The following is a 14,964-nucleotide window of genomic DNA, read 5'->3' on the forward strand; positions in this document are numbered from 1 at the left end:
CAAGTATGACCCATGGATGTATAATAAGACCATGATATGAACGAATACAAGGTGGAGCTGTGCAATAATAACTCGTTTTTCGTTTTATATAACATATCACAATAAAGAAAGAATAAAGAAATAAAAACACGGTATTTTATTGTTTTATTTTATAAACAAAGCAATGTAAAAGAAAGACTACTCCACACAAATCAATGACACAAGTGATTTGATATTTGCAAAATAATCGTATTTAATAATTCATGTTATAATAAATTGTACAAAAAGACTGCTCTACAGAAATAGGCCTCCAACATGGTCACTTCATTGTACTGCTACAGTATAAACTTGAATTTATGGTTCTGTACCAACTACCAATTCACAATTGGTTTCATAAACATTTATTTTCTACATAAAACAGTGTAATGAGATGTATTTCTTTTTATTATTTTTATCTTTCAAAGTTTGTTGCGTGCTTGAATTTAAAGAAAAAAAGCTGTAAAAGATGAAAAACTTCCCAAATTTATGACAGGATGAAAAGTAACTGTTATGTCCCAGTCCACATTGTTAGGTGCGTACAGCATCTGGTTTGAGGAACAGTCTGCTGTGCCAGTAGTCTGGGTTGTCAAATGATGTGTTGCTGCCAGGCTCCCTGATGCCAGCACACACCTTGATGTATCCCCCAATCCCTGCACACCTGCCACTGCCCGTCTCCTCAGAAACAGCCCTCCCCTTCACTGGGAGGTTCTGGTAGTCTACCTGCTCCCACCCACTGGGCACCACTCCAAGTCTGGTCATCTCCTCATACTCCTCCTCCATCTTTTCTCCCCTAGCTGGGAGCACATCTGGCCTGGGCATGAGCATACCACTCAGATTCCCCTGAAGCGTGGGTTGTTTATTTGTGTTGTGGTACTTCACCTCTTCCTCCCCGTGCTCTTTTTTCAACACCTCCACCATTTGGTCTGCTTCCTCTGCCTCTTCTGCACTCTTTGCAGATGTTTGACTCCCACGTCTCTCCCCTGCTGTATCCTCTCCCTCTGGTGAGTCGGATCGCCTAATATCCATGTATTCATACCTGCCTATCTCTTGGGCTGCCTCTCCTTGGTCAGCTCTGATCCCACTAGCAGAGGGGGACTCTGTGAGCTGACGCTTGTCTGTGGAGTCTCTTTGCTCTGCAACATTTCCTTCATAATCCTCATCTACTTGCGTACTCCTCACAGATGAGACTGGTGTCAGAGTTTCCACATGTGCTGTGTCCTCTGCAGGTAATGGAGCCATGAGGGTTGGAGAAGGTAAAGGTGAGGTTCTACGATGAAGTGCCACCGAAGGTGGGTCTGCCTGTGATAAGACAACGCTGGTCGAGCACAGAGGAGCACCAGACTCTTTGCTCATGATTTCATACTCCTGGGAGGGATTTATTACCACGAGAGACAGATTATTCTTGAGTCTTGAGTTTCTTCGTCCCGGATGAGAGACTCTACAGACTGTGAGTCATGAGAGAGTGTGTAGAAGGAGAATAAGCCTTGATTATGTATTGTTAATGCCATAATTTACCAATAATTATCAAAACAGTCAAGCAAATAATGTGCCACATGCTCCCATCTTAGTCCTGTTAATTTACCTCTCTCTGGAGTAACAACAGGTGACCCAGCCAGGACGTAGCCGTAGTGGTCCACCTCCTCCTCTTCCTCTGCCGTCCACACCTTATACGAGGAAGGACTTGATGCTGTCGAGAGTTTCCTCGGCCGGCTGACTGATATGTGAGGATTACCCCTCTCGGAGCCGAACCTGGCCCTGTGAAGACTCCCGCTCCGTGAACCTTCCTCATGCAGCTCTGCCTCTCTGCCACTCCCCCTGACCTCTGACCTCTCAGGCAGTGTCCGCACCGAGCTTAGTCGAGACCTCTGAAGCCACAGCTGGGACAGAAGAGCAAAGCATTTGGACTGATGCAGCGGAAATGCATCCAATATTTTTTAAATTAGCTAGGGCTGACCCCGAATAGTCGAAGATTCGATGCTTCAGTGGGCGGAGCCTGATTTGACTGTCAATCTCACAGTCAAAGCTTCGCAGAGAAACAATTGTCATACCATTTTGGCGATATGGGGGTGCTCAACCTGATTTTACATAGAACTACCAGTTTTCTCCCACTAACTTAATATACAGCCTATTACAATATACATTAAGGGCGGTTGTGGCTCAGGAGGTAGAGCGGGTTGCCAGTTAATCGGAAGGTCGGCAGTTCAATTCCCGACTTTTCCAGGCTGCGTGTCGGAGTGTCCTTGGGTAAGATACTGAACTCTGAATTGCCTTTGGTGGCTGTTCCGCCAGTGTGTGAATGTTAGTTTCTGTTTCAGTGTGTGTGAATGTAGTGTAAAAGCGCTTTGTGTGGTCAAAAAGACTAGAAAGGCAAATATGGAGCATTTACATTTCAATGTTTAATGCTGTAAATAAACATGTAAAAAGAAAAACGACTTTCAAAAAATGTTTTTAAGTGTGTAAATAAATTCAAAATTGTAACCCTAACCCTGGGTTGTCAGTGCGCATGTGTAGGCAATAGCATGTATGTGTAGTGGCGGAAGAGGAACGCTTGCTGAAGAGACCAGTTTCACCAGTGTTGTGCCGAGTTGTCCGCACCTCGCGGGACTTTCGGATAATTTATCTCTGTTGATGTCTCTGCACATGACCGGTGAATGGCAGGCGAGAGAGAGAGAGAGAGAAAATGGTCAACAATAAGTGTCAGTTTAGCTGGAAATTTACAGTGTACATTGAATGAATAGAGACTGCAGCTCTGCAGCTTCTCAAGATTAAAGTGGAGCCGCCACCCCCATCGAAGTCGCCGTGCACACAAAAACACACATGATTCGAATATCAGTCGACTATAGGCGGGACTTGACGATTCTGATTCAACTATGTAAATACTTAGTCAGGGACACCCTAAAATTAGACCAGTGGGACTGGACTGGTGACACATTTTGTCTCACTTCCTGAGGTAACAGTGCTGGGTCATAAAATTTATTTTAATATGAAATATTGGCAAAATGTAGTACTAATGCTGATTTCAGTGAAGAGTTACAGATAAATCTACTTTATTACCTGTGCAATGCAAGCATCAAACAGCGTTAGTCTTACAGGTTGTGTGTTTGTTTGAATGCATTCATGAGAAAGTGGGAGTCTGTATCACCTGGCGGATACTGTCCACAGGGCTGGGGGTCATTGGCAGATATCCCACAGGTCCAGCCTGAGAGGTGCCACTCTACAAATCAGAAAATAAAAAGTGTTATGCACTGGTTCCTTTGCCTCTGATACAGCCATCATGGTCCGAACTATGTATCAAACCTAAGGTGTATTTCATTACCCTGTAAGAATTAATCCGTGAACGAGACAGACTCCAAGATGGAGAGTGTTGGAGAGGAGGAGTAGCCAAACCATCCTCCAGGCCCTCCTCGTCTTGGTCGTCCAAATCTGCCTCCAGAAGCCCTCGCTCTGATTCTCTTCGATGGATCTCTCCTGAGGACGTCTCTGCTCCTTCCAGCTACAGAGTTACATGGAAGTACAGGGTTTAAGGTCAAAGCAAACAGCAAGTGTTCTTTGGCTGTAAAATAAGTGACAATGATAGCCTCACCTTGATGACAAGATATCTAGGTGGGTCTCTTGCCATGCGAGTGAAGTCACTGGCCAGCTCTTTGAAGGTAGGCCTTATATTTTCATCAATCATCCAGCCTGAAGAGAAGAAGTAGAACAATTCAGATCGCGTCTTTGTGTGTTTGTGCATACTGGCGCAATGTTTTACCGCACTCACATTTAACCATGACCATGTAGACGTCTATGGTACAGATGTGGGGCTGAGACAGTCGTTCGCCCTTCTCCAGTAGACTTGGCACCTCCTGAGGCTGCACCGATGCATACGGCTCCGCACCAAATGACATCATCTCCCACACTGTCACCCCTGTCCGGGAAGAGGGATGTCACATTTAAATGCTCTCCATGCCAAAATCCTCAAACAGCAGCTTTCAAGAGGAAAGTTTATTTATTGGCACATGCTGTAAAACACCACACACGCTCACACAAACAACCATAACTTACCATAACTCCAAACATCACTTTGATGAGTGTATCTGCGAAACAAGATGCTTTCAAGTGCCATCCATTTTATGGGTGTCTGGATTAGGAGCAAAATTGCAAACAAGCCATACAGATTGACAGCGAAAACCTCTTAACTGTGATTTAACAATTCAAGGTGTATCTCAAACTGAATGAGTCATAACAACCTTGGTGTCAGTGTAAACATATTTCTTGTCGTCGGGATAAAGGAGGTCTGCTACACCGTAGTCAGAGATCTGGACCTGGTAGCCATTCTTCAGCAGGATGTTGCGGGCAGCTAGGTTCCTGTGGACCATGCAGTGCTCCTCCAGGTAGTACATACCCTGAGACACAAACATATATGCCCTATATGTACTCTAACAACTTATTCAAAACATTTTCGTTACGCAAAAGTATCTGTAATTCGAGCTGCACTGACCTTAGCAATCTGCACGCACCAGTTGAGCAGGCGCTGAGGGTCCAGGCTGTTCTTGTGTTGTTTGATGTGCTCCAGTAAGGAGCCCTGTGAACTAAGTTGTGTCACCAGTTGCAGAGTGGGGCCTGGACAGATGCCCAATAGCCTAACGATGTAGGGATGGTCCAGGCTGCCCATGCACAGCATGTGCTACACAGAGAGTAAGTTGTCAAACACTGTATACATTTTTGACAATTTTATGATCCTTGTGGTATGTATTTTGTATGAAAAAAAATCCTGAAAATGACAAGTTACAGGCGTCATTGTAAATATAAAAAAACATTCATATTCTATATTATGTGTCACACAAATTGTTATTTTTGTGACGTTTTAACTTCTTTCAAGAGTGTAAGAAGCTCAGATTCTCACGTCAGTGATCTCGGTGAAGGTCTGTCGGCCTGAGCTATCCTGGATGGTCTTAATGGCCACAGGGATCTTCACTGTCTCTCCCTCCGGAGTCCAAAAACCCTTAAATGCAATGAAATGTACAGCAGCAGTCACATCAGTTCATATGAGCCTACAGACTTGTAGATTCTAAATCTCTAAACTATTTGTGCACAAAATCTGTGGGTAATCGGCAGGTGTCCAAAAAGACAAAGAGGTTGATGAATACCTTGTTCACTGTGCCAAAAACTCCTGAGCCAAGGGCTTTGATTTTTTTCAGCTCTGAGGGCCTCAGGATGCGGGAATGAACCTTCGTACCTTTTTCTCCGGGGCCCAGTGGCTCAAAGCTCTGCCACAAAACAAGAACAATCCCCAAATGAGTTTTTTGTTCTCTCTGAAAACAAATGCATGTAGCAAACTAAACAAAGGCAGCTTATTGCAGCTCTTGAGGTCGGATGGTCTCTAAAGCCTCACCTCCCCGCTCTCCAGGTACCTCCTCATGGCTCTCTTGCGGCGGATGGCCAGGCCTCGGTGGTATAGCACGCCCAGGAAAAACAACACCAGGCAGAAAATTAAGCCAGCTGGGACACCTAAAGCTATGACTGTGATCTGACCACTGCAGAGAGAAGCAGAGAGAGATGCTGGAGTGGAGATACAAATATCTGACACAGAGCTGAGTTAAGTTATCGAGATGCAGCAGTTTTTTGTGATGTTTTCAAAATTAGCAATTCTATTTGCCTATTGGCAACACAATTCTTTGTGTCACAGTGGGTTGTGGATAGATTATATATATTGCAGTGCTGTGTTTAGAGTGGAGTGTTTATTCACCAGCAGGGGGAAACATTTACCTACTAACTGCCAGTCTGGATGTCTCTAAACAATCATTTAATCCTGGGCCCCAGCATCTGCAACAAAAATACATAATTATCTTCAGCATCCATCGATTTAAATATTGTTACACATCTATGGATGGACACATGAAAATACACCCATATGCTTTGCATATGAGTCTAGTCTCACCCCTGTGTGCAGTTGTGATGACATGGATCGCAGTGACCCTCCCTGTTGGGGTATTTAAAGATCAGTCCCCTCTGTCCATCATTCACTCCGCTGGGGCAAGAGGACATGCAGTAAGGACCATCCCGAAGGTTGGCGCATGCCACACATTTGTCTGCACCCTTCCGAAGGATGAGAGGAAGGCAGAAAAACATGGGCGAAATTGAGACGGAGTGAGAGAGATTATGTATAACTCTATGTGGATGCATTGTAACCTACAATGAATCAAGACATATGTGTAGTACCAGCATTTTGCTGAGGTTTTGTTGTGGATTTTACAAGGGCATCAAAGGTTTAAACTTGAGATACAAATCAAATTTCTTTCAATAATTCAGATGGTTATCACTTAAATGTTCTAATGCAGGGCATACAGCAATTCATGTCCAGACAGTATTGATATTACTGTATCAAAGGTGTATGCTTGTGTTCAGAGGTGGGGAGACAGTAAACAAACAAACTGTAAAAAAGGGGGCATAAATAGGGTTTTGATAAAATTCAAATTCAAAATATTATTAGTGGGTAAATAACCAAATGCAAGAATTCATCTGAAGGCACTGTCCACACTGTACAATCAAAGGAAGTGATTACCAGTCCAGTACAGCTGGCTTTTCCCCTCTGAGGCTTACACTCTGGATGACAGGCGACGCACTCGCCACCAGGTCCCGCAAATTCCCTAGGAGATCTGGGGACAGTATTAAAAAAATATATAGCTAGATAAAATGAATAAATTCAACCCAGAAACAACTTCAACAACAACAGTCCGAATATCAACACATACATGTCCACTGACCCAGTGTAAAAATTACAGCTGCCCACGCATGTGCCATCTCGGCTGTAGTTCCTACAGGACAGACACTGGTTGGGCCCTGGGCCCCAACAACCTGAGTCTGAACACAGCGGGTCACACACATGGCCTTCTGCAACTAAAAACACAACCATGTAAAAAAAAAAAAAAAAGCATCAGGAAACTGCTGCAGCAATGCATTAACTGAACATAGTAAATGTAATGTATCATTATAGAGTAGTATGGTTTGTTCAGTTCAAAGAATAACAAATTCAACATTTCATTTGGATTATAGAGGAGTTTTTTCGTGGCAGACCCCAAGCTCGTCTCACCACACTCGGCCAGTGGCCTGTTGTTGTTAAGGTTGTTGCCTCGAAGTCGGCTGCCTCTGAACAGCTGTGTCCAGTTTACAGTGTGGTGGTAGCAGAGGTTGGCATTCTGACTGATGTACACACTGCCATCACTGATCTCCCGGAGAGAGCGCAGACCCAGTGAGGTGAGAGTGGGGACGCGCATCACCATCAGAGAAAAACGCCTTTGGTTAGAGGGTTTGAGGATGGAGGAGGACACAGACAGAGAGAAAACGGTGGGGGGGGGGGGGGGGGGGGGGGTATTTAAGTTAGCCAGAGAAAGATTTGATGTGCAGCAAATGTCAAAGAATTACTCCAAATTTGTAACATGGGTTTTGTATCTGCAGATTATGATTTAGTTCTAAGCCAAATGACTTGACAACTTGGGTGTCTGCATTATGGGGATAATACACACACACACACATAAATACACACAGTCCATACCTGATCACAGCTGTGAAGCACAGAGAGAGAAGAGAGAGGTTAGAATGCACAGGGGGCTGGTCATGAGGTGTTAAGACAAAGAGCAGCTGACAGAGCGAGTGAAAGAGCAGTGATGACACACGGTTATGCAACACACTTGACATGTAATACAGATAGATATTAGTTTAGGCAAGAACACAAGCAGCAGAACCAGCCTCAGGCATTAAGCAAGTTAAATACAAGTCAAAATTAAATCATAATGGCTGTAGTACTGTTTAAATATCTACTCTTTCCAAATGAAAATCTTTTTAACATATTATTTGTTTTATCAGGTTCATTTAGTGTCCTTTACTGATTTATTGAATTTTGAGAAAGATCAACTTTATCAGGACTTGCTCCAACTGGCACGTTATCTAACATGCATATAAACAGCAATTTCATTTGGCGCGGAAACAAGCCTTACTTGTCGAGCGACCTCCCTTGAATGGTAGTGAGACTCGAAAAAACAGACAGATCATCCAGTTCTTTGGGCCACGACTGGATGTTTAGGATATCTGACAATGAAGACACAGTGATGATGTTATAACTCTGTCACCAAATTGTCACCAGAAAGATAGGAAATTGGTTTAAAATCTACTGGTATGCCTTTAAAATTGCTGGAAATATTGTACAAACTCTACTGAACATTCAAACCTGTTATTTCTCTGACGGTGCGGAACACTTCTAACTTTTTGGCGTCCAGGGGCTGGATGTTTTTAAAGTCATCTCTATGAAGAATAAAAACACACAATGTGAACAAGCTGACTGCATGGCACGGTACTCTGAAATTCTTCAAACAGGGACAGACAATTACCCAAGAATCCCTGTGACCAGGAAGTGAAGACTTCCCTGGATCTTGGTGCAGTTGATAAAGCTGTCGATGTTACTGGAGTCCACGGTCTGTCTGTGTTCAGCCCCAGTGCCTTCACACACTACAGGGATAACCAAACACCATAATTAGCTTTGATGACGGAAAAATAAAGTCAGTGGAAAAAAGTGGGAAGTGTTTATTAGTGTCAACCTTTTGGGCAAAGTCCACTGCAGAGTTCACACTGCCGCTGGCCTTCCCTTTCCACCTCCATCTTGTCTGGAGGACAAACACTCACACAGGAGCTGCCGTCCACCACGAAATGGGCTACAAGGAGAAAGAAAAGAAAGACACCGTTGATAAACTCAGGAGGGACAGAAGCACCACTGGCAAGACCCAGCATCACATCAGCTCTGATAACATCATGTCTTGCAGTGCTGAGAGCAATATGACACAGGTCAGTTAAAGGATATTCCACAATGCACAGAGTTAACAAGAAAAAAATGGTGAGTATCCGAACACACAAACAAATAAAGGCCACTCACTGGGGCACTGGGAGACACAGATGGATCCGTACTGATATTTGGCATTACGGTTGGTCTCCATTTGAAACGTCTGCTTGTTATAGATCAACGTCTGGGGACACTGGGGCACACAGGCTCCAGAGTCGTTAAAATGACGACATGCCTAGATACACACACCAACAGACATACACACACACACACACACACACACACATTTGAGCAATTTCTTTACAAAATGAGATATCGACTTGAAAACACATACGTGTGTTAAAGTTCTGGCTGCCATTTAAGTCCATTATGGTAAGCTGAGTAAAGAGATCATTTTAAAGAAATCTGTAACCATGGCATGTTTTCACTCAAATCATACAGATTTTAGTATTATATTCCTCTTCTATAATGTGTTTAATATGTTTAATATGACTTCTGATTGCTTTCCAAAATAACACAAGCTTTTAAGTTGATGTTTAACTGTGCTAGCTTTAAACCTCTATGGATGGCGATGAAATATGTCAACTACTATAATATGGATTGCAATTATATCTTGCACAGACATTTATGGCCCTTAGAGGACAAATCTTATATAGTTTGCTGATCCCCTGACTTTTCCTCCAGAGCCACCAATAGGTTGAAATTCTGAATTAATTGGATTTGAATGAAATGTTGAATGTAACAGCTATTGGATAGATTGCTTTGAAATGTGGTACACATATTAATGTTCCCCTCAGGATGAATTGTAATAACTTTAGTGATACTTAGTGTTGACGTTTTAATCTAGCACCACCAACAGGTCAAGATTTGAGTAGCCATTTATGACATTCCCATATGTTCAGTGCTAATAAGCAAATATTATACTTAGATGGTTGATATTGTACCTGAAAAACTTCAGCACGTTAGCATTGTAATAGTGGACATGTGAGTTAAAAGTTAGTATTTAGCTCAAAGCTCTGCTGTTTGGTAGACTCTTCAGTCATTAACTCTCAAATATTAGATGTGGCAACAAAAAACGTTTTGAAAACAGCCTGTATGCACAAATTAATATACACTGATACCAGCAAATAGCAAAAAACTATACTGGAGCAAGTGTCTGCAATGGGATTTCAATACCACACTATTGTACAGTAGTATTGTGGCAAAAACCAATAGATGCCTTGAAGACTTGAAGAATTAAATCCAAAGAGAAATCCTTAATAACATTGACTTGTGTATGACGTGTGTATTGCAATAAAATCAAATGTTATTGGAAGCATAGAATTGAAAGTAGGAGGCCAAGTAGTTTTTCCATAATGGAGACAAGGTAGTTTGGAAAAGCCTTATTTTTATTTCATGTTGTTACTTAAGAATGAAAAAACTACTACTTACAAAACAGTCCACGTCCAGAGGGCCTTTACATCCTGCTGCACACTCAATGTGACAGCAGTCCCTGGGACTCGTCCCAAAACAACGGCCATTACACTGTGGAGCGCACACCGTCTTAGTCACTGAGACACATAGGAGAGACGAGTTGAACAGAGGTCACTAATGTGCACGTGTGTGTGTGTGTCTGCGTGTGTGTGTGTGTTGAGTCTTTGTGTGTGCATCTCTCTCTCTGTCTCTGTGTATTTCTGTCTGCGAAGAGAGACGTCCTGTGAAGAGAAAGGAGGAGGAGGCCAGAGAGAAAATCAGGGAGAAAAGGGGAAACAGAACAATTGGACACTCACAGATCTGACATTGGTCCTCATTTGGCCCCCAGCAGTAATCTCCACAAGATTTGTGGCATGGACCTGAGAGAGAGAAAAAGAGGAAAATACAGGAAGAGATAGAAAGACATGAGTAAGAGACAATCTAGAGATAATTTCAAGATATGTGAAAGAGGACTATCTCTGACCTCTCTCTCTATTGTACTGGATGTCAATGGGAGCACTGTTGTCCCTGACGATATCTTGCCAGAAGATCCAGGGGCCATAACTCAGGTACTTGTTGTTAATAATCTGCACTCCTCCCTCCAGAATTTCTGTGAAGTAATTAGTGAGAAATTATCATTTCAGTGCACAAATTGCAGTGTCAATATTTTGCACATGATGGGTAAAACATGAAATACTGTAGAAGCACAGGCAGTGAGTGGGTAACACATTGCATTTATCATTCTGTGGCAGTATTAACTGCCTGTTCAGCAGCTCTTATATATTATACATATATATATATATATATATAATAAATAGAGAGTGGGAGGTAGTGTCATCAGTTACATTTGCCCTAAATCTTATTTTTGCGATGTTAGTTTGAGGGTATTGCAGTTGTTTACTAAATGTTTAAGGTTCTAAGAAAATATTTATAACGCTTGGGAGAACACAAAATAAACAAATACAAGAGCCCCTCCAACCCCAATAATTGTGGCACAGTCCCTCACAAGAATTTGGAACAGCTTTGGATTAGAGTGTACTTTGCTGTGTGTTTACAAGTTAATTTGTTTTTTTACTTGAAACATATTCAGGGCTGGGATCATACCTTGACTATTTTCCAGCCATCCAATTACAAGTTACGTTTTGTTGTTTCATAACAGGCCTTTTTCTTGACATGTCACAGAAAAAAAAACACAGATGTGTAATAAAAGGAGTATTGGCAGAATCCCATTTAGCAGCTCCAGTTTCAGGGTCCTGGTGTTCATGCTGGCTTGCTGTCGTGGCTTTCATGGCTTAGAACAGAGCTATCGTTAATGTTATTAGTAACACCTGTGCTTTTCTTACTATGACAAGTCAAACAATCTGCTGTGAAAAGGGCCTCTTAGATTGACCTTGGATAACCTGCTATCCTAGGTTGTCAAAGATTTTGGGGACAGAAGCGGGGAGACTAAAGTCCCTGCACTCCTTGCCACCTCTATTTTGTATGCCACTTAAGAGGGCATTAATAAATAGCTGACAATAAGTATAAGTTGAGACAGAGTTTCCCTCATTGTTTTCTACATTATGTCCTGCTACACCTACAAAGAATGAGCAACTGTCAGCTATAAGATCTTTCAGAATCCATCTTTCTCTTGCACATTTTATGTTTCTATCCACAACAAAACGTAAAGAAGCTTACTTAGAAGAGCAGCAGGACCTGCATTTTTTAGATTTCTTTTTGGCGCTATTGAGTTTAAATGCCTTTGTTCTTATGGTTTTGGATGCCTAAAATCTCAGAAAAGCACCTTTTACACCTTGCATATAGGGCATCTTCTGCCCATGCGACTGTTTTCCCATTAACCCTCTTTACCTGTCAGATTCACCAGCCCCAGCTGCCGCAGGCCGTTGGAGCCGTCCTTGGGGTAATTGAGATAAACAGAGAGAGCAAAGCGTCTTTCATAAAGACTATTTCCTCTGATCACCCGTAGTTGCCCTAGAGGAATCTCCTGAAAGTGGTTCATAGCGATGAGGACATAACCAGTCACTTCGCGGATTGTCTGGAGGGAAAAAGGGGATACACTTCTTCACCTTGTACATACAAATCAGCTGAAAGACGAGGGAGTGAGGAAGAACGATTTTTACCTTGAGGAAGGAGAAGTCCCAGTTACTCTCAATCTGAGTTATCTCCAGGTTTCCCATGATGATCTCGCAGCCATCGTACCGGTCCTTAATCAGGTTGTACTGATTCTCTTGAGAACCTGTGGAGCTCAGTCCATTCTGCGTACCAGGACACACCACTGACATATACAGGGAAGAAAGACACATGTTACTCTAAGTTTGACAAAAACACAGGGTAGTCAAAGGGTTATTTAGAGACTGATGAAGAGAATTGTGGGTCAATGTATCAGTTTTACTTGCCATACTACATGTGTAAGGACCATGCCAGTGGTTTTGCATGTTCAGCCTATTCACTACAGATCACATGTACTTTACATCACATCAAACTCATTTGCAAATTATGCCCTTGTGTTTTTGGGTGTGTTTTTCCTAACTGCCCAGAGAGGTACACTGCCATTGCAACATTATGCAGCTATAATAATGTAACATTTCTCTGTAACAGCATGGTCCTGTGTATCCACATGTGTATTTTGGGCCTGTGTGTGTGTGTGTGTGTGTGTAAAAAAATAATAAATGGAGGGAAAAATGTAATTTTCCCCAAGGGGAATTAATAAAGTAATTATTTTATTATTCTCCTATAATGTGATTTTGACAAAGATTAATGATTTGTTTTAATGCCATACAGAGATGAAAGGAAACAACGGCAGCTTGAAACAAACAACAACAACAAAAATCCTATAACATAGCTGGCAGTCGAAAATGATTTGCAACTAAGGAGCTAAAACATGTAAAAACACTAGTTTAGTCCTTTAAAGGTAAACAAATGGTGAATACTCGAGTGCTAGGGTTACATTGTTGCTGCAGTATTTATGGATTTGGTGAGTCTTCCTGATTCTGTGTGTGCTGCTTGTGTTGAGTTTGATGTGAAGCAGAGTAAAACAGGCAGACTGGGACCCTGGTACATGGAGCAGTGCAGGCCTGGGGCTGATGGAGTGGAGGCAGAGGGTCGAGGGAGCGGGGCTTTTCTCAGACAAAGTGTCTCATTGTGATGAAGCTATAAATGTGGACAGTGTGTCCCAGTGAGTGAAGAGTGATGCACTGACAGACAGTGCTTCTGTGTGTGTGCATGTGCGTATGTGTGCGTCTGAGGGGTCTGCGTCGCTGAGATCATACCAACAGACAATGGGTCATGTGTGAGTGGGACATTCTGGCAGAGGGAAGGGAAATATCATGGACGGAAGGAGACACACACACCATCTCGGACTGACAAACACAAAAGAAAAGGGGCGCTGGCCCTTTATGTGCAAAGATTAGGCACCTGCAGCAATCAACACAGGTCACATTTCCTTCTTCACTGAGGAGAGTCATAAACCAGAATCTCCATAAACCTTTGAGGCTTGTTACTTGTGTTTTTATTGAACATTCATTGGACAGTTGCATGTTCACAGATGACTGTAGCATAACTTGAATCTTTATGCATGTTCTCATGTATTCATGGCTCTCTTTTGTAAACATAGGCAGTGAATGGAAGTGCAACTAGGGAGAGTTGCATGATAATTCTGACTATGAGGGCAATTAAAACTCACATGCACTCACCAAACACATGCAGAAGCACGCTTGCATAATCCAAACTTTTTGAAAAGACAAGTAGTGAGTGTCATTGTGTACCAAAATAAAAACAATTACCTGCAGATTGCACATATCAACATGAGCAGGACCAGTTGTCCTCAGTAGCGTTTTACAATTTGGATTTTATTGCCATGCAGGCAATCTTTATCTCCACTGGGGCAGTAATCCTGCTGCCATTCATCACTAGCAGTATATAAAGTAGTGAGATGTTGCTGCATTAAGGGCCTTGAGTCCACTAATAGCAGTAAAAAAAGCTCTCAAGGAGAAGAGTGCAGTAAGTACTGTATAATCTGAGACAAAGGAAAGAGGAGATTTGGCTTTATTATCTAAAAAATAGAGCCCTCTTGACTCCTAACACGTCTAGATAGCATCCATGTTAATTATTCTATTCTATTCCACAAAATATAGTTGCATACCATGTTAGAAGCTGTGACCTTTCAAGAGAGGCACATGTTGAGTAGCTTCCTACAGGTGAATTAATTTAAAAAATAAGTTCCTGGTTAATGTCTCTTACAGTAGCAGAAATCCTCAATGCAAAACATGCTAGACAATATTTCTGATGTGGAATATTAAATTCCCCTACCTTCATGAGTTTGGGAGGATGCTGTTTGTAGACTCCACCATAATGTCACACACAGTAAAATGACTCGCCACTGGATCATGTTGATGTCGAATCTATTTAATGAGGTATTATCATATTATATAATTTTAGTCTTCTGAACAGCCAGCGTTGCGTAAGAAAGTATGAATGTATGAAAAGATAAAGGAAACGTGTAACCAATGCAAAACAAAAAAACAATATTTAGGTTCCACGCTCTGTAAGATGAAAGAGGGGGAAATCCAATATCACGGAGTGAAAGTGAAGGAGAAATGCTACTAACAACTGTAATAAGAGCAGATAAATCGCGCTAATTGCGAAACGAAAAGCTGCAAACAAGTGGCAGTTTATTTTGATGC

General features: G+C 42.2%; 1 protein-coding gene across 1 annotated transcript; it reads right to left on the minus strand.

Annotated features, from left to right (window-relative positions):
* Positions 1–207: 207 nt before the first annotated feature.
* Positions 208–14,929, minus strand: erbb3b (erb-b2 receptor tyrosine kinase 3b). Its single transcript, XM_038723507.1, has 28 exons — positions 14,591–14,929; positions 12,403–12,557; positions 12,131–12,317; positions 10,767–10,892; positions 10,600–10,662; positions 10,262–10,380; positions 8,924–9,065; positions 8,592–8,705; positions 8,385–8,502; positions 8,225–8,298; positions 7,995–8,085; positions 7,091–7,293; positions 6,765–6,897; positions 6,563–6,656; positions 5,939–6,096; positions 5,767–5,823; positions 5,393–5,534; positions 5,148–5,267; positions 4,904–5,002; positions 4,499–4,684; positions 4,248–4,403; positions 4,063–4,138; positions 3,779–3,925; positions 3,602–3,699; positions 3,335–3,511; positions 3,161–3,232; positions 1,601–1,895; positions 208–1,463 (listed from the first exon to the last, which is right to left on the minus strand). The coding sequence occupies exons 1-28, from the start codon at positions 14,667–14,669 to the stop codon at positions 547–549; spliced, it is 4,398 nt and encodes a 1,465-aa protein (XP_038579435.1). The 5' UTR covers positions 14,670–14,929; the 3' UTR covers positions 208–546.
* Between the last annotated feature and the right edge of the window lie 35 nt (positions 14,930–14,964).

This window comes from Micropterus salmoides, unplaced genomic scaffold, assembly GCF_014851395.1.
Source record: "Micropterus salmoides isolate LMB-PRFRI ecotype aquatic unplaced genomic scaffold, ASM1485139v1 Ms_hic_scaffold_16, whole genome shotgun sequence".
Classification (NCBI taxonomy): Eukaryota; Metazoa; Chordata; class Actinopteri; order Centrarchiformes; family Centrarchidae; genus Micropterus; species Micropterus salmoides.